Source organism: Saimiri boliviensis, chromosome 7 (assembly GCF_048565385.1).
Source record: "Saimiri boliviensis isolate mSaiBol1 chromosome 7, mSaiBol1.pri, whole genome shotgun sequence".
Lineage (NCBI taxonomy): Eukaryota > Metazoa > Chordata > Mammalia > Primates > Cebidae > Saimiri > Saimiri boliviensis.
In genome coordinates this window covers 85,476,870-85,496,518 of record NC_133455.1, presented here as the reverse complement: position 1 = coordinate 85,496,518, position 19,649 = coordinate 85,476,870, and the positions used below count along the sequence as shown (strand labels likewise).

The window sequence follows — 19,649 nt, the reverse complement described above, 5'->3', positions numbered from 1 at the left end:
CCCATCTTTGTTTTTTAAAAAAAGTTATTAGATATTTCGGGTCTGTGGCAGCACAGCTTTAAAGCAAAGTGTGGGTCCTTAGTGCAGTTGCAGTTTGTACATCCTTGAAGCTGGTCCTGCTTCCTACCACTGTGAGGCTAAAGCTGTTTTTGAGACTTGGTAGACTGTGCGAATTTGTTCAGTTCTGGTGTGTTCTGGTAGGAAAGTTTTATTTTGAGAACTCTAATACTGTAGGACTTTCCTATTAAAATGTAATTATCTTTAGGTTTAATTCTAGGGAAAAATGAACTTGGAGTTAAGGACCTGGGTTCTTCTACCTCATCTTTTTGTACCCTCAGTTTTTTTTTAATAAAGCAGTAGTCACAAAACAGGATTAAGAACAAGATGGACAATACATGTAAATGTCTTTTAATCTATGAAGCACTACATAGAAGTAAGGTATTAAGGTCAAAGTTGGATACAGTTTGAAAAATGTTAGGCAATTAGATAAAATCAGTATCTTAGAATGGAACATTGCTGAGCAAATTAATTACATAGTAAAGTCCACTTCTAACAATTCACTCACCCATGATCTCTTTTTGGAAATTCCTTTCTTGACAGGCAACAAGCACAGATCCCCATAGCCACTGCCGGTGTTGTGTACCCTGGAGCCATCGCTATGGCTGGAATGCCCTCCCCTCACCTGCCCTCAGAGCACTCAAGCGTGTCTAGCAGCCCAGAGCCTGGGATGCCTGTTATCCAGAGCACTTACGGTGTGAAAGGAGAGGAGCCACATATCAAAGAAGAGATACAGTCCGAGGACATCAATGGAGAAATTTATGATGAGTACGATGAGGAAGAGGATGATCCAGATGTAGATTATGGGAGTGACAGTGAAAACCATATTGCAGGACAAGCCAACTGATAAGGGTCAAAAGATTGTTGTGACCTTAGGACTTAAAGAAGCCCTAACTGGTTCATCCTTACCAGTGGCCAAGCACATTAACTTTCTCATACACTGACTGTTACTTTAACTGTTAGTCTTAAATAGTTGGGACATCAGCTGACTAATAGACCTCAGCCTCAAAAGGCTTGGAAAGAAAAAAAAATACAACAAGCAGACAACAGTATCAACAACAAGAGATTGAAATAAGCTATGGGTAAAATAATGCCAGTAATTCAGCTGCTACATCCAAGCACTGAAGTCTTACCCGTCAACTTTTTTTTTTTTAATAAACTTTATGGCTGTTTGTTCTACAATGTTCTAGAAATTCTCACTCAGGTACACAGTGCCAACAAGTGGCTTGTGAATGTGTTTTGTTGTTTTGTGCTACAATTTTTAAAAAGAAATAAGTTTTGTTTTGTTTTTGGGGGTTTCTGGGTTTTTTCCTTTTCTTTTTCTTTTCTTTCATTTTTTTTCGTTGTAATGCACCTGACAGAAAAAAAAGAAAAATGAATTTCTCTTTACTTCTCTCCACCTTCTCCATCTCTATACTTTAAAGATGGAAGTCTGTGCATGAGGGGGAAGAGGGAAAAAGAGCCTGTTTTTAACTTACTTGCTATCCACCACAAAATAAGCAATTATTTTCTTTAGAGGACTTTCTTTATCTGTTGCACACCACACTACATCTTTGAGCAAGTGCCAAATTTGTACTGAAGTGTTGACCAAGTTCATTTTTTCCCTTTTCTTTTTCCTGTTCCTTCTTAAGTTAGGACAGTGTTATATCTTAGACAATCCCTTAGAAAACCTGAAATACCAGCAGCTGGTGAGATTTGACTTTTTTTTTTTTTTAATGGAAACTGTAGGTGCTGTTCTCAGGTGAAAAGAGAGAGAGACATAAGAAATTTAGAGAAAAATATTTTCTGATCTTGGATTTTTGTGTGTATGTATGTGTGTGATTATGGTACTAATAGGAATAACGTTGGACCATTGTGAGTTAAACCCACATCTGGGGATGAAATCCCACATCCTCCCAAGTGACTGGTCTAGAAATAATCTTGACCTTGACTTTGCACTTCAAATGACAACTTAACCAAGTATAGGGCTCAGAAATTATATTTTTAAATGTCTAATATGATTATTATTGGATGGATCAGGTGGCCCTGTGTAATAGAGGTGTGCATGTATAACATGGAAGCTACTAGCAAACTGTTCCCAGATGTCCTTTCTCCCTGGTCAGTTGGTTCTATTAATGTTTGCTACTTAGTGATTTTTGTTTTTCCTGTTGATATTTCGAGCAAAACAATCATTGTTTTCATTGAATATATTTGGCCATCTTTCAGATGAATAGAATTAGCTTATTTCTTCAACATTCCATCCTTTCCTGATCAGGAAATGAAACTGATGATTTTATAAGGTATTTTTCACCCCTCCATGAAATGAGGTGGAGGCCTTTAGCATTTCAGAAGTGTGGGCCATGTGTAGTTCATGCCATAAAAAGTAGTATTTAATTAAAAGTCATTGCAGCCCAACAAAATGGAGCCTGGTTGCACCCAGGGATCCTTGCCACTGCTCTTCCCTTGCTGTCAGATGAATCACTGAAGTCCATCTTCGGTTCGAACAGAGTGTTTGTGAAGAGCAACAACTGAATGTGATGGGACTGCTTATGTAGATTTTGCCAGCCAAACGCCAAGGCAGTTGTAGGGCCTGTACAAATAAATGCAAAATCATTTCAAGTCAATTGCCATTATTTGTATTGAAGTATCAGATAGCAAATACTGCAACTAGTAGCTCGATGTGCTATAGTTTTCATTCAAGTCATCATTTTCCTATTCCACCCCCACTAAACACCACCCTAAAGTTGGATTTTTACATATAAGTAAAGAAAAGAATTCCTTTTATTTTTCTCTCTCTCAGAAGACTTGCTCTGGGGTTTTGCTTGGAGGAGCTGATCATATCCTGCATGTCAGAGATTTCGTTATGTTTGTTTTTCCTGTTTTTGATGACTTTATTTTCATTTGAACTGCCTCTTTTTGCTAGTGTTGTAATAATGATGATGATGATAAAATAATAATAATAGTAATAATAATAATGGTCAGCTGTTCCCAGATTAGTAAGTTATGTATAATTTATTTTATTTCTCCCCTTCTATTTTATTCTGCTCCAATTTGGAAGTGCAGCCAATAAGCTGTTAGATATTTAAAACAAATTTCCATCTCCAATTCATATATGTATGCATATGTATATATATATATATGTGTATGTGCATATATATATATATATATATATATATATATATATACACACACATACACATACACACATTTACCCACACAATTTTACTTCTCCTTCCATAAGTTTTCTCCTTTTTAAGAATTTTGGCCCCAACAATATCAGTTCTGATGTTTAAAACAAAGGAGTGAATTCATAGGAGGGTCGTGTTCAATCTTAATTAACTTATGCTCTCATCACTCATTTTAGTTATTTAATTGCCACAGTCATCTAGAGCCAATTTTTTTTTTGTTTTTGTTTGTTTTGTTTTTAAGCACTCTGGATAAGGAAAAACTAGACACTTGTTTTTATATCATTATTATGTACAATGTGAAAACAGATTTTTAAAAAATTTGTTCTCTGTCTTTGTTAACAAATTCCTTCTGATTAATGTGGGTTCACCTCTCACGTTTGCTGGATACTTACTTCACACCATGTTATAAAAGATGCTTTGTTTTCATTTCATGACTTTGGGCTACAAGAATACTTTGTTTTAGCTCCAGGTAGATGCCATTGAAGGCATTCATGGCTGAAACCAATAACACAACAGTGAATTGACAACAATTCTGTTTAGTCTTTTTTTTGTTTTACTTTGTTTTATTTGAAGGGGAAAACAAAATTGTTAATGGTGACTTTTAACTGCTGAAATTCTAAAGTTAATTTTAGCTAGGTTTATGTGTGAGACTAAACTGTGCATGAACTGAAACAAAAAGCAGGTTCATAGCCCTGCATTCTGTTCTCTTGTTCTGATGGTTAATTCACTGGATATCAAATTTTCTTTGCCCTAGTTTTCCCCAAAACAAAAGCAAAAATAGTTGTATTAATGTTGAAAGTGCTTTGAAATCACTTGGTAAAAGGTGCTATGAATAGCAACTTACTGTGTTACTACATTGCCTTTTTGGCATTTGGTTGATTTATAATTTTGGTCAAGGATCCTAAAACCCTGTATTCTTTTTCTGTGCCCCATAATGACCAAAAAAGATAAAGAAAATGAGAGTAACATCAAAAGATCAAGCTAAAATACAGTCTCCCTCCTCTCTGCTTTTTTACCTACCTGTTCACACTTTATCTCTTTCCCTTTCTCTCTCTCTGTTACACACACACACACACACACACACACACACACATACACATTTGCCCCAATACTGAGAAATAGTCTTGCCAGAATTCTGGTTTTTATAGTTGTTGTAATCAGTTTCTCTAAAAATAGTCATGTTTTTGTATGAATTTAAGAGAACATCACTGGAGAAAATAAAGTTACTCGTTTATAATTACTAATAATAACTTAGTGATAAAGTTACTACAATTGGATAAAATATAAAACTATTCTTCAGTTTATTTGTACCTAAATTAGTTAAGTCCATTTTTAAAGTTCATTTGGCATCTGCAGTTAAGAGTTAACCACGTATAAAATCACTCCCAAAGAACATAATCATCATTGTTAAAACCAAATCCTCTTATAAAGAACAAATATAAAAAAGTTTTCTTTGGTGAAACTGTTTTATAGTTTTGATTTCTGGAGTAGAATTTTACCTTAATTCATTTAGAGAAAATTAACCATTTTATGGTCCAACTTCAGATATTTTCTTAATTCAGAAGCTGTGATTGTTCCCAGAAGAAACCTCTTATAATATCACATTTAAAACATAAAAAATAATTACACTTTCAATCATTCTAATGGGTAAATTATTGAATTGTAATAAACAACTGTATATTTACAAACAGGTTTATAAGATATTTGTCTATCAAATTAATAGTAAAATAAAACTTACGGGGTCTGCAAGGAAAACTATGAAGGCCACTTAAAGTGGTTCGGGTATCTCTTTGTCTTGTAGGGCATAGCTGTTGGTTTAGCCAGGCTTTTCAAGTATTTAATTTTAAAGTTTCCTATAACTATCAACTTCCCAGGTTGAAGATGATGTGCTGAGTTTCCTACTGATCGATTCCTGTTCTTCCCAGTGTTTCTGTCACTGGTTCACTAAAACAGTATTTATATAGCTCCACTGGCTCTAAAGCTCTTAGTCCTTCTAACATTTTGAATTTTACAAGTAGAAATGGAAAAAAATGTAGAAAAGAGACAATCAAATGCCTGGAGCTTAAAACAAAGTATGTGCAACCTACCATCTCACTTGAAATTTAATAAAATAAATAATTATGTAAATATAACATAGAGTTATAGATTTATATTTTGTTCATAACACATAGTGTAATATAAGTTGTATATTTTCATGTTTTTGGTTTTATGTTATCATTCATGCCACAATAAAAATAAAACAGGAGTTTATGTGCTCTTAAAAAAAAGATGTGGGTTGCCACCAACCTGTTTTTCGTTTTTTTATTTTATTTTATTTTGTTTTTTTGCATTCTCCTTTTTCAGTATTACTGCCATGCAAGGCACCAATAAAAACAGCAAATGTGTTCTTTACCTATTATACTGTGTTTCTTTTCACAATTATTGTTATGAGGGTGTAATTCTTAGTTTTGTTATGAAAAGAACAAAAGTATGGAAATTAAATCTTGTTTTTTATATAATTAACCCCACCTACTGACTTTGAGAACTAAAGGTTTAATTTTTAGTTGTGGACATTCCCAGAAAGACAGTCAGGACTTAATATAATGTATCTCACTCAGACCGATCTAGCTTCACTATACTGTCAAAAGATACTCTTCTTATATGTAATTGACTCAATACAATTGAAAACCCGACAGTCTAAAGCACCTTTAATATTGTTGTTTTCCCTGGCTGGACACTCTCCTTGGGTTGGGGTTGGGGTTGGGGTTGGGGGGTTTCTATGCTTTAGAATTGTGCTTTATTCTTTTGTTTGTATAGAAGATTTATAAATTTCAGATCATGAAATTACTAAGAACTATAAATAATTTTCACCTCGCTGGTATCTAATTTTGGATAATGGATATTTCTGAATTGTTTAACATTAGCCTCTGAGTTCTACCTTAAACATTTTTAGTGAATGTTAAAAACAAGAAGTCTCCTTTCCTTTCAATGGCCATTTTTGCTTGTCTCTTCCACCATAATGTTTTTCTACCTTGATAGTTCTATATGTAATAATTTCATATGAGGGTGTTTGGTTGATTGGTTGGTTGGGTGGGTGGGTGGGTTTTTTAAATAGGTATCAAGACAATGGGTCAGGTAAGATTTGGTTCAGATGAATACAAGTATATAAAAGGGTTTATTCTACAAACACTGCCCACTATATCCCTGAACAGAAGCATTTTACAAAATCTGGTCCACGAACCACCTGCTGCAGAATTAACAGTGAAAAATGTAGATTCCTGGGCCCAACCCCAGATGTAGTGAATCAGAATCTCTGGGGATAGAACAAAGCTTTTGCTATTTAAAAGCTCTAAGTAATTCGGCATACTCTCATGTTCCAAAACAACCAGGAGGTGGGGATGGTATTTTTCTCTTCCTCTGCCTACCTTTTCTTTGCATGTCAAATTCTGCAGCTTCTGGGGCCTACCATACTTTCTCTTCAGGCCTCTGAGAAAACCTTGAAACTGTCAGTAAGTAGGCAACGGTTTGAGGTTTTATGGCACTCCCAGTCCCTCTCCTTTATTGTTTGGAGGGCATTTTGTCCATCAGAACCACATTGCCACTCCTTGTTTCCCTGTCTTGTGTTGCCCATCATGGCAAAGCAGTAGACTTCAGAGACTCCAGGCAAGTGGAACACTAAAAATACAACAAACATATAAAACTGCAACCCACTGAATATTTGCAAAACAAATTGAGGTTCTTTGAAAGGAAAATACCCATTGTAGGAATTGAGAAGTAAACATTCTGTACAGTGTTTATAATAGACCACCTATGGTTGCATTGGTCGTGAACTCATCCTACATTTCTTCAGGAAATAGCATTACCAGGATATGCTAAGTATATGTGGATGGTGAAAATCTTGCCTGTTTAGGAAACTTGGCTCACCAAGGTGGAAAGCCCCAACCACCACCCTCTTTCTTCTACCAAATAAAGTATACTTGGAAACATTCTTTTCTTGTTTTTTGTTTGTTTGTTTTGTTTTTAGTTTCTTATGTAATATTTAGAACTAGCATATAAGAATAGATCGTTTTCCTATTGCCAATGCCTTGAACATCAAAAACAATACTGGCAATAGTGAAAAGAAGATATCTTTTTTTAAAATTTCAGTTTTGCCAATTTTAGTTGCTGGTGTTTGAAGTTCACGTAAGTGTTTTTAAAATCATTATACTGTCATTCTTACCAAATTTAAAAGTTCTGAAGTCATCTCTGTAACTTCACATCATCATTGAAACCTCAGTTATAACAATGGAGGTGAAGGTAAGCATGAATTAGTTCAATGTCTGATTTAAAGAATGTTTATGAAAAAAAATCCAATCTATTTTCTTGAGTTTCTAAAGCAATCTAATAGCTAGCTGAGAAGACCTGTTTTATAAGTAAGGATTGTAATTAGTATGTAAAGTGTATGCAATAGTATTGCTAAAAGCTCTCTAAAATAGTATGTTTTCTTAAGGAGGCTAACATCTGTCCTACAATCTTAGTTATTCTACCAATTTGCTTAGCAAACTACTTTTACCACAAAGAATGATTGGTTGAGCTCTGTTAATAATATATGATCATTTCCAATTAGGTCCAGATACATGAGATTCTACTCCCCTTATTGCCAGTTTCTAAAGATGCAAACAAATATGGAATGGAATGGTACCTTGTTGCTATTGAAAATATAATCAAGAGGATAAAATCTGTGTTATCATTGATGTCTCCACTGATACAATTTAAAAAGAAAGAAAAAACTACAGGAATAATTGTAGGAATTCCGTAGGCCTAAGTAAACACCACTATTTTGTACATTGCTTGTTCAATTTATTCTTAAATTTCACAATCTGGAAAGCAATCCTAATTACACACAAACTGTAAAATATATTTGAAATAAAGTCTTTTGTTTATAAAAATTACTGTTGTGACAACTTTTTTTTTATAAATTCATGTGGTCCTGCAAGAAGTTATGAGGACCCATAGAACATATTTAGACAATTATTTATCCCAAAGGCTGACTGTATTTAAATTGCTCCAGCACTGGCCCTCAGTAAGCATTCTTTTTGCCTTATATTTCAAGCTTACAATTTAGTAGAGTACAAATTTAAAATTGTGGTTGCGTGAACCTAAGTTTTTTAGTCCTAAGTTTCTTCAGGACTATAGTCATTAGTAAACTAATTACACAAATTGTCGTTTTTATTTGGAAATAATCCTTCTAGCAACATTGTCTTCTACTAGGTTAGCATACATGGATGGAATTAACAAGCTGGCTTTCTATGGGCAGATTTTGGGGGATTTTTTTTTTGTTTTTTTTTTTTGAGACAGAGTCTCACTCTGTTACCTAGCCTAGAGTGCAGTGGGGTGACTGGGGCTCACTGCAGTATCCACCTCCCGGGTTCAAGCAATTCTTGTACCTCAGTCTCCCAGGTAGCTGAGATTACAGGTGTGCATCACCATGCCTGGCTACTTTTTGTATTTTCAGTAGAGATAGGGTTTTACCATGTTGGCCGGGCTGGTCTCAAATTCCTGGGCATATATTTTTTAACATCTGGAAAATGGATTGAAATTGCTGGTGGTATAGTTTTGGGAACAAATGCATTTAACTATAGATTTCAAAGAGAAAATGTTAGATTGTATGCATTATAGAGTTACCAATTTCCTCCTAACCCACTAATCCCACAAATCTACAAGATTCAATATTACAGCCTATTATGTTGCTTATATCTTAACTTCTTGCTTATTAAATTCACTGCTAGAGATATACCTTTGTCTTTTATTTTCATAGTAAAAACTTTAAAGGATCACTTAATTTTTTCAGATATTTCCAGATTCACAAAATTTATGTTGACAGACTGAGACATTTCTAAATTGTATACTTTTCACACAAATTTTAAGCATACAAAAGCTGACTTTGTATCATTGAAAGATATTTAGACATTTTTATAAATAAAAATGCAAGTCATGGAAAATGAATGGTAAGAAAAAAGAATCTTAAGAAATTTTGTGGTTTGTCTTTCTCTTAATGATTCAATATTTGGCAAATATTAAATGAATGCTACTAACCTGGTCCATCTGGCAATAAAAAGCCTAATTCATGCCAAAGTTGATGAGTCACTGGCACCTTAGGTCATTATATTAGTTTATGTCAATTCATAGGCTCTTTCATCCATTTTTCAAAGTTTGCTGTGTCTTACAATAAGTACACAGGTACCACAGGGCAAATGAAAAAAAAAGATAAACAGTAAGGAACAAGGAGTCATACAGCATCCCACACACTAGACAAACATATACATGTGTGTCTGTATATATACATGTATATATACATACATGTATGCATGTGTGTGTGTCTATACACAGGAGGACAACTCTAATCAAACCCTTATTTTTGTAGCAGAGTAAATAAACTTTATGAATTAGAGAATTCATATTGCTTAATTGAAAGAAACATGCAAGTTTATAATAAGAAATAAGCTTTTCATTGTCATACATTCTCAGATTTCATACTTAAGAGATAAGAAACAATTCAAAGTCCTATCTTTTATTGGTAAATAAATATACAAAAGCTATAGATTTCTTATGTATGTTTATCAGTCCTGGAGCAGAGTTTTATAAAGACAATTTGCAAGAGGTCAAAGAGAGATAACATACGTATAGATAGATAACTGGATATATGAATTAAATAAGGATTTACAAGGATAAAGATGGAAGAATTGTGATTATGATGAATATACTGTCCCATAGACTAGATTTTTAAACTATCCAATGTTTCAAATTGACTTTTAATTATGCTATGTTTAGTATAATGATAGGTCTATACAAGATAAAAAACAACAATCCTTCCCTCAAAGTTTGTAATATGCTAAGAAATAAGACCAACACACATGAAGCAACAAAACAATAAGATACGATTAATGAACCAGAAACTGGAGTGATACAGGATTTCAAATGAAAACAAGAATCATTTTAATATTTACTGAGACTTCTGTTTCCAAACAGTATGTAGTAGGTGGTAAATGGCCAGCCTCCTACTGGAACTAGAAAAAGCTGGAAAATTACAAAAATTGTGTTTTAAAAGCATTAAAAAAATGAGAGCTAGATGAACTACAGTTCCAGAGAAGCAAGAATCTATCCAAAGTGAAGCTGATGATTGCTAGCCATTTGCATTTAGTGAAGGCATAAGCAAATTCTGGATGTTGCTATAAAAGCCTTGGCAACTGCTGGTAGAAAGCAAAGCAGTTATGTAGCTCTAAAGTGACAAATTGGAATCTCGAGGACCTGCAATGCAAGACTAGTTTTACTAATGACATATTTGATGAGGTTTAGGGCCTTGTGGAATGCTGGCAATGTATGACAAAAGCTCTAAAAGAAAGACTGAAATCATTTATTGCTTAAAAAACAAAGACAAACCAGAAATAGAGGACCCACCACAAGCATATAGCTAGTTTGCCTCTTGATATTTGCCAGATTTCATCTTGAAGGAGTAGAGATACTAGAGAGTTGGTCTGGGAACATTGAAAGAGCAGATCTGAATTCCCTATAGTCTTTTACGGTTAAGGAGACAAATACCATGTTCACAAGCAAAGCTTAAAAAAATCATGCTCTGAGACAAAATAGAGAAAGCCTGCGTACTACCAAATTGCCCATCAGCCTCAAAACAGCGAAATCCCTGATGAGATTAAAATGATCGGCTCTTTTTCTGTAGTCTTATTAGATAAGAATGTGTATTTAGAAACTCCACTCTGTTTCAGAGGATATCTGGAAAAAAAAAAGAAAGAAAGAAACTCCACTCTGATGGAAGATTAAATCTATGGGTTCTTTATAGTTACTTTTATATAAAATGTTTAGGAATCATTTTTAAAATTATAAATACATAAAAATGCCTGAGAAGGTATTTTATCTGATATAAAATACATTATTTTAAATAAATAAATAACATATATTTTCAACAATTAATCAAGGGAAAAGCAAACATTAGAAGCAGATATTCAAATAATGCTGATATTGATGTTAGCAAATACTTTAACATAACTATATCTAACATATACAAGAAAATTGATGAAAATTGCCATAATAGATAAAAAGGTGAAATCTATACACAGATCGAAACAGAAAAGCACACAATAGTGAAAAGTAAAACAGTTTAATTTTAAAATACACATATTTATCAAAAGAAATATTTAAAGTGGTGATTGTTGAGAATTTTTTTAAACTGATCAAAGATATTCGACAGATTCAAGAAGCTCAAGTCATCCAAACAGTATAAACAAACACAGAAAAACCTACATATAACATTACAGTGAAACCACTGGAAACCAAAGATAAAGATAAATTTTTTAAAGTAACCAGAGAAAAGAACATGTTATCTTCAGAAAAGTGACCATTAGATTGACAGCTGATTTCTCAACAGAAACAATTGAATCAAGAAACAATGAAATCACATTTTTATAGCCCTACTGGAAAATGTGTCTAACTAGTATTCTAAACACAACAAAAACTACTCTATCACAATGAAGGTGAAACAGATATTTTCAGACATATAAGCTTGGAGGATTCATCACTAGCATATCTGACTAAAAGAAATATCAAAGAAATTTCCTCAAGCTGACGGAAATGATTCTACATGAAAAATGAAACTGAAGCTATAAATAAAGAGAATTGGAAATGGTAACATATGTGTGTTAATGTAAATGAGGTGAATCTGTACACAATGCCTACTCAAATTTTAAATAAATGTAGAAGTAAATTCATGACAATAATAATGGAAAGAGAAAATGGATAAATGGATTTAAAAGATTTTAAATTTCTAGCAACAACAGGAAGTCAATGATGCATGCTATGATCTCTAATCAGAAATAGAGAGGTGAAAAAGAATGTACAACTAACTTATCCACAGAAATGAAATAAAAGAAAAAAAACATTTAGATCTAAAGGAAGTCTAACTTGTCAGAGTGAATACAATTTTTATAAAGCCAAAACTATATGCTACCATAAGAAATGTAACACAGGGCTTGGTGTGGTGGCTATGCCTATAATCCCAACATTTTGGGAGGCCAAGGTAAGAGGATCACTTGAGCCGAGCAGTTCAAGACAAGTCTAAGCAACATAGTGAGACCTTGTCTCTACAAAAAAAATTAGAAAAAAAATGTACATATATACATATATATATACAACAAAATAATTGAAAGTAAAAGTATGGAAGAAACTATATTGCTGTATTATTCAAACTAATAATTCAAACTAATGAAAAGAAAGTTACTGTAGCTATAGTAATATCAGACTATAGGAGATAGAATGATCTCCTATAATATTATATAGATGATAATAACATATAAGAGTTATTCTAAGGAGACTTTCAGATAAGTGTTACCAAAAATAAATAAATATATTTCTCAATGATAAAAAATTTAATCCAATAAGAAGATATGAGAATTTTAAAAGTCTATATATACTAAATATTATAACTGCAAATGATACAAAAACAAATGAAATTGACAAAAGTGAACAAAAAAATACACAAGTCCACCAGCCTAACAGAAGGCCTTAATATAGTTCATTCAATAGCTGCTAGAACAAACTAAAAGATAATTAGTAAAACTATATAAGGTCTGAACAATGCAATGAACAAACATGATCTAATTGACATGTATGGAATACTGACTGCAACAATAATGGAATTAAAATTCTTTTCAAGTCCCCTGGGTGTGGTGGCTCATACCTGTAATCCTAGAATTTTGGGAGGCTGAGGCAGGTGGATTACCTGAGGTCAGGAGTTTGTGACCAGCTTGTCCAACATGGTGAAATCCCATCTTTACCAAAAAATACAAAAATTAGCTGAGCATGGTGGTGGGTGCCTGTAATCTCAGCTACTCAGTTGAGGCTGAGGCAGGAGAATCCCTTGAACCTGAGAGGCAGAGGTTGCAGTGAGCTGAGATTGTGCCATTGCACTACAGCCTGGGCAACAAGAGCAAGACTCAGTCTCAAAAACAAAAAGCAAACAAACAAAAAATTAAGAACCCTCAATGGTAGAATCAGTAATAAATTTAACTTATGTCTCTCTAGTTAATAACAGAATAAGTACGATAAAATGAAATGGGCCAATGCTGTCTATTTCATAAGCACTGAAATTCAAATCCAGGTTTCAAAATTATTGCTTTACTTCTTGGGAACTATTTGAAAACTGGATGAGCTTTTTCATCATGAAAAATGTGAAAAACTTACTGCAATAGTTGCTGTATCAGTCAGTTTAGGCTGCTATGATTTTTCATAGTTCTGGAAGCTGGATGGCCAAGATTAAGGTGCCAGCAGGTTGATTTTTTCCAAGTTCTCTCCTCGGCTTGAAAATTTAACTTCCCTTTTGCTTCTTTTTCTTTTTCCTTTCTTTCATCATAAACAAGTAAAACAGATAAACTCAGAGCTTCTCAAACTTTTGTTTTCTTCTGTTTGAAGAACATGACAAAAAATTGTATTTTAATAATAATTACTTTTTAAGAATAAATGTATAGTAACTTTATTGAGACACAATTCACATACCACACAATCCACCCATTTGAAGTTTTCATTCAATAGTTTTATGTTTTGAGATGGAGTCTCACTCTGTTGTCCAGGCTGGAGTGCAGTGGTGCAATCTCAGCTCACTGCAACCTCCATCTCCTGGGTTCAAGCAATTCCCTGCCTCAGCCTCGCGAGTAGCTAGAATTACAGGCACCCACTACCACACCCAGCCTATTTTTGTATTTTTAGTAGAGACAGGGTTTCACCATCTTGGCCAGGCTAGTCTTGAACTCCTGACCTCATCATCCATCCACCCACCTCAGCCTCCCAAAGTGCTGGGATTACAAACATCAGCCACTGTACCTGGCCTCATTCAATAGTTTTTATCATATTTGCAGAGTTGTGCTATCATCTCCACAGTCAATTTTACAGCATTTTAATCAAACCCAAAAGACATCTGCACCCACTAACAGTCAATCCTCATTTCTCTCAATAGCAGCCCTAGTCTGAAATTAAGGCATGATTGTTTTTTAAGCTGCAGAATTACATGGCCCTATCTTTGGTTTCACTGAAGAGAGACAAGCAAGGGGGTTGAAGAAGTAATCCAGGTGAGCAAGGAAATGAGCAAAACTGTGGTATGCATGAAGCTTATGGAACATGAGATGTTGGAGGAGAATGATGTGGCTTGTTAAATGAGGGCTACCTTTCCTTGTTCACGGGTAAAATCTGTAAATCACAGGTAAAGATTTGACTGAAAGGCACATTCGGGAAGAAGCGGCAGCACATACATCTTCATTAACCCTAAGACTCCGGCCATCCTCTATAATGCATACTGTTGATCCATGGACATCTAGAAAATAAGAAAAGTCACCAATTAAGGTAAAAATATGATAATTTTGTATCACATTGATTACAAGATGCATCTTGATTCCAAAGATGTTAAAAATCTAAAAAATTGTGCATTTTAGAATTAATGATACATAGTACTGAATAATATTAGTGATAGTATTTCTAACAAAACTGCAAGTTGTGTTCTGACATAGTTCTTCTCAAAACATATTATAAGGTTGATATCATGAAGTATTTTGAATTAGTTCCAAACACAAATCACATATTCTATTTACTTAACCTAAAAGTATATTTGTAAGGAAAGAAAAAAAGAAAAAAACTGTTCAAATATTTACTTTTGAGCAATGTATAACTGACCATTGTGATTGAAAATGGTCAAATTTTCTATTGTAAAGTAAGAATTATCTGAGACTGGTCTCAATCAATTTAGAAGTTAATGCTGCCGGGGTTAAGGATCGTAACCCATGGCACAGTCTCAGGGAGTTCCGAGAACATGAGCCCACAGTGGTTGGGTAACAACTTGATTTTATACATTTTAGGGAGACTGAAGTTACAGGCAAAGACAGAACTCAATACATGCAAGGTGTACACTGGTTCATCCCGGAAAGATAGGACATCTGGAAGGAGGAGCTTCCAGGTCATAGGTGGATGTAAAGATTTCCTGATTGGCAGTTGATTGAAGGGGTTATGCTCTCCCTGAAAAGTTGAAGTCAGCTTTAGTTAAGGCAAGGGGCAGGGTTGTAGGAGCCATGGATCTTGTCATGGAGATGAAGCCTCCAGGTAGCAGGCTTCAAAGACAATAGATGCGAATGTGTCTTATCAAACGTGTTAGATTCCGGAGAGACCTGATAAGGAAAGGGGATTATCTACAGAATGCAAATTTCCAACACAAGAGACAGCTTTGCAGAATCATTTAAAAATACGTGAAAGAAATATGTTTTGGGGTAAAATACTTTGATTTCCTTTTAAGGTCTGTTTTCCATTATGTGATGTTATGTCAGAGTCAGATTGGAGTTAGCGTCTTATTGCTACTAACAGTCTGTTTTGTCAATGTTAGGATCTCTTATATTATGTTAATACTGGTCAATTATGCCTGAACTCCAAAGGCAGGAGAGTATAATGAGGCATGTCCCACCCAACCCCCTTCCCATCATGGCCTGAACTAGTTTTTCAGATTTCTTTGGGTCTCATTGGCCAAGAGGAAGGTCCATTCGGTCCACTGGTAAGGGCTAGAATTTTATTCTTGGTTTTCACTATGTTTGTGCTATTATAGCTTCCTAAAGTGATCTGAGGCACCAACAAAAGCATAGGCACAAGGCAAAATATCTTTTGAAATTAAGAACAATATCAAGGACTCCTAGTTCCCCAAAGCCATAGTAACACTTTAAAAGTTACCAGTTGGGGCCGGGCGCGGTGGCTCAAGCCTGTAATCCCAGCACTTTGGGAGGGCGAGGCGGGTGGGAGAGATCGAGACCATCCTGGTCAACATGGTGAAACCCCGTCTCTACTAAAAATACAAAAAGTTAGCTGGGCATGGTGGCACGTGCCTGTAATCCCAGCTACTCAGGAGGCTGAGGCAGGAGAATTGCCTGAACCCAGGAGGCGGAGGTTGCGGTGAGCCAAGATCGCGCCATTGCACTCCAGCCTGGGTAACAAGAGCGAAACTCCGTCTCACCAAAAAAAAAAAAAAAAAAAAAAAAGTTACCAGTTGGCAATTTAGCTACACAATTGTATATGGGAATAACTGGTTTGTTCCCTGGTTGATACACTTGCCTCTGACCCTTTTTTGACATATTTCTAATTGTTGGAATCTACTTAATTTCCATTGCTTCATTTCTACTTTGCTCATTTTTCCTGTGTCCTCACCTGTGTCTAGCTATAGGCAACAGAATCTACCATGACCCTGTGTCCATGAGTTCTACCTGCTCTCCCAGTGCTACCATTGGAACACGTGTGGGTTGATACCTCAGGGCTTTCTCTTCCAGAGCAGACTGTCTGCTGCGAGATACTGCTGCCTCCTTCTGGTGCACAGGATCTCTCTGCACTCTTGTGTGGATCTAGTCTTTCCTCAAACCCATTTCCTAAGCCCCTTCCGGGCTACTTCCAGCCTCTTTTTTGGTGCCTTTCCAAGGTCTTCAGATAATGAACTAAGTACTGGAGAATTCTTTTGTCCCCACAACAAGCTTCGGGAGAAAGAAATTGCCCAAGTGGCTACTGGCATTTGTTCTCCCGTTCCTTCTATTCCTGTACTTCCTCTACCTTCTGTTCTGCTCCTGGTTTTTCTGAATGCATGAATTCTTCCCTTGCTTTTATTTATTTTTATTTTTTTGTACCTTATATATAGCCTTTGCTGCTTTATTACATTTTCTTTGTGGGCTTTCCTCTCAAATTAGAATATCCCTTTGCGCTGCTTCTCTCCTCTACAGCTCTCCTCCCGCAAACAGTAGGGAGTAAGAAAGCCATGGCAGGGCTTTGGGGGTCTCCAGCTGTGCCTTGACTTAGATCATGGCAACAGGAGGTTTGAATTCATATTCGTGTTATCTTCTAAAAGACGAACTAGAGCTTGTTGAACACTGCGAAGCGTACCCTAATCTGAATACAGTCCCCTTGTAAAAGCATACTCAGTCTTATGTCTGGGTATAATGCTGTGAAGCTCTTTTTGTCGTCTCTTCTTTTGTTTGAGATGGAGTTTCTCTCTGTAGCCAGACAGATCTCGGCTCACTGCAACCTCCGCCTCCCAGGTTTAAGCGATTCTCCAGCCTCAGGTTCCCGAGCAGCTGGGATTACAGGCGCGTGCCACCACGCCCGGCTATTGTCATCTCTTTTCAACGAATCTCCCCCAAGTGGGTAAATGTGTGTTTAAGGCCAGGTGGCCAGGCTAGATCTAATGGTGGACACCGCCCGGGCAACCGATCGGGTTGATGCAAGCGCCGGTGGCGTTTCCTCAAACAGCCGGATGTCGACTAGCTAGCTTGTTGTTCATGAGTGATTGACACCGTGTCACTAAAAGTTATTTTACTCAGTACTTTGGAAGGAAAGAATTAACTGATTAAAATCCCAGCAGCAATATGAGTAGGTCATGGGCAGTTCTACTAGCGAGGAGCTTAAACATAAAGCGGCGCCTATCCATTGTTAATAAATGCATCATGTCTTACAGCTGGGTCCCTAACCTTCACGTCTCAATTTATTCACGGCTTATTTATACCAGGTGCTTTCGCAATTCCTCTCCTTTTCTCCACTGCTGGCTCCTGTTCTCAGCTCCTCCTACTTCCCCCGCAGCAGAGGCACGCGGGGCCCGCCCCTGCTCCTGCTCCAGCTACGCTACCCCGTGAGTGCGTGCGGGGCTCGGCCTCTCCAGTGCTCCTGACCGTGCCTGTGCTACGCATCCACAGAGTAAGTTCAGCTTTACTTTGATTATGAAAAATCTGTGTGCTTTCCCTATACTAATGTGTAAATTAAGGGACAGGGCATTAGAAACACAAGTTTGGGTTTTGGCACTTGTTTGGTGTCAGGTGCTATGGATTCAGAGACAGAAGGGAAACTCTCTGTCCTCCGGAGTTTACAGTCGAGTGTTGGCACGGAGGCAGACACATATCATTAGCATGGAAGAGGACCAGCCATGGTTATTTAATCTACAAAGCTTGCGCAAGATTTCTAAGCATTTCTGGAGGCTTCAGGTATTGTCTTGGTGACTTTCAGTTCTTCCACTGACTCCCATGTCACTTCTCATAAGTATTTCCTTCTTGCTCCAAGCTGACAGTGTTGAATCTTGCCTGATCCCTATGTTCCTGGAATAGAGCAATTTCTGAAACGCTTTGTGTTCCAGAAAAGGGCTCACTGCAAAGAATTACCCTTCCCCAAATTATTAAGATAAGACTCAAGGATGTCTGCCCTGTTTTCCTAAGTCAAGGCCAGATGAAGTCTATTCAAATTTCCATTCTTTGCTTTGTAAATAATTAGCCAAACTGCTTGTCTCAATCAGAACAAAATGCTGGTGGATCAAAATTTGGTTAAGCTTCTCCGCTTTCCTCAGCCCTGAACACTGACTCACCCTCAGTTTGAGCCAATATGTAGCCCCTTTTAAGAGTATACTGGCCTCATGGTCAAACATGCCTGGATCTACTAGCTCATCAGGCTATTCTTTCAGCCCACTTCCCCACACCTGGTTCTTGTAGTCTGTTTATTTCTCACTATTAAATAAATATCTTTGGCTGGGCATGGTGGCTCAGGCCTGTAATGCCAGCAGTTTGGGAGGCTGAGGCGGGAGGCTCACCTGAAGTCAAGAGTTCAAGATAAGCCTGGACAACACAGAGAAACCTTGTCTCTACTAGAAATAAAAAAATTAGCTGGGCGTGGTGGTGCACACCTGTAGCCCCAGCTACTCGGGAGGCTGAAGCAGGAGAATCGCTTAAACTCAGAGGGCAGAGGTGGCAGTGAACTGAGATCATGCCACTGCACTCCAGCCTGGGCGACAGAGCCAAACTGTGTCTCAAAAAAGAAAAAATCTGAAATATGTTTTTGCCTAATTTTAAAAGATTGTTGCAGTTTCGACGTTCAGAGAGTTCTATTGTAATTGTCCCCTGATTCTACAAACTCCCTCTTTACCATGTCCGTTAGAATGCAGTCTCTCCCTGCCAAATCTGGATTTGTTTATTTGACAAATTCAGAAATGTAATTTTTTCCCCTTTCATTTCCATTCTACAAGACATTGATGGATATATGGTGGGTTTTTCTGAGAGTTTAAGAACACAGAGTATACAACTTGCAGCCACACAACTAAATTAAAGTGCCAATTATGCTTCTGAGGATGCCTTCTGGCCTTGACAATTTGGGGCTCCAGCTTGGATGCTCTGCTTTCTTGATTCTTGTCTCATTCTTTCATACTCAAAACCCTTTGCATTTGTTGAGTCTAAATAGAGTTATTTACTTTGTTGTTGCCTTTCATCTCCTGCCCTCTGAGCTTCCTACCTCCACATACTTAGTACATTATTTTTTTGAGGCAAAAAAGGAAAAAAGCCAGTTCATTCCCTAAAACTGTGCACTGGAAATAGGCACCAGGTGTTATCATTACGCAGAGAAGGCACAGCTCAGACG

The 19,649-nt window shown here is 36.4% G+C and overlaps 1 protein-coding gene across 16 annotated transcripts in view; it reads left to right on the top strand.

Moving 5' to 3' along the window:
* The window catches only part of SOX5 (SRY-box transcription factor 5), a 1,015,292-nt gene extending 1,013,367 nt beyond the window's left edge, over window positions 1-1,925 (top strand). For all 16 annotated transcript variants that reach the window (XM_074402912.1, XM_074402908.1, XM_074402910.1 and 13 more), the window contains one exon: window positions 601-1,925. In XM_074402912.1, coding sequence (XP_074259013.1) covers window positions 601-904 — 304 coding nt within the window. In that variant the 3' untranslated portion in view covers window positions 905-1,925. The remainder of the gene's footprint in view (window positions 1-600) is intronic.
* Window positions 1,926-19,649: the final 17,724 nt, after the last annotated feature.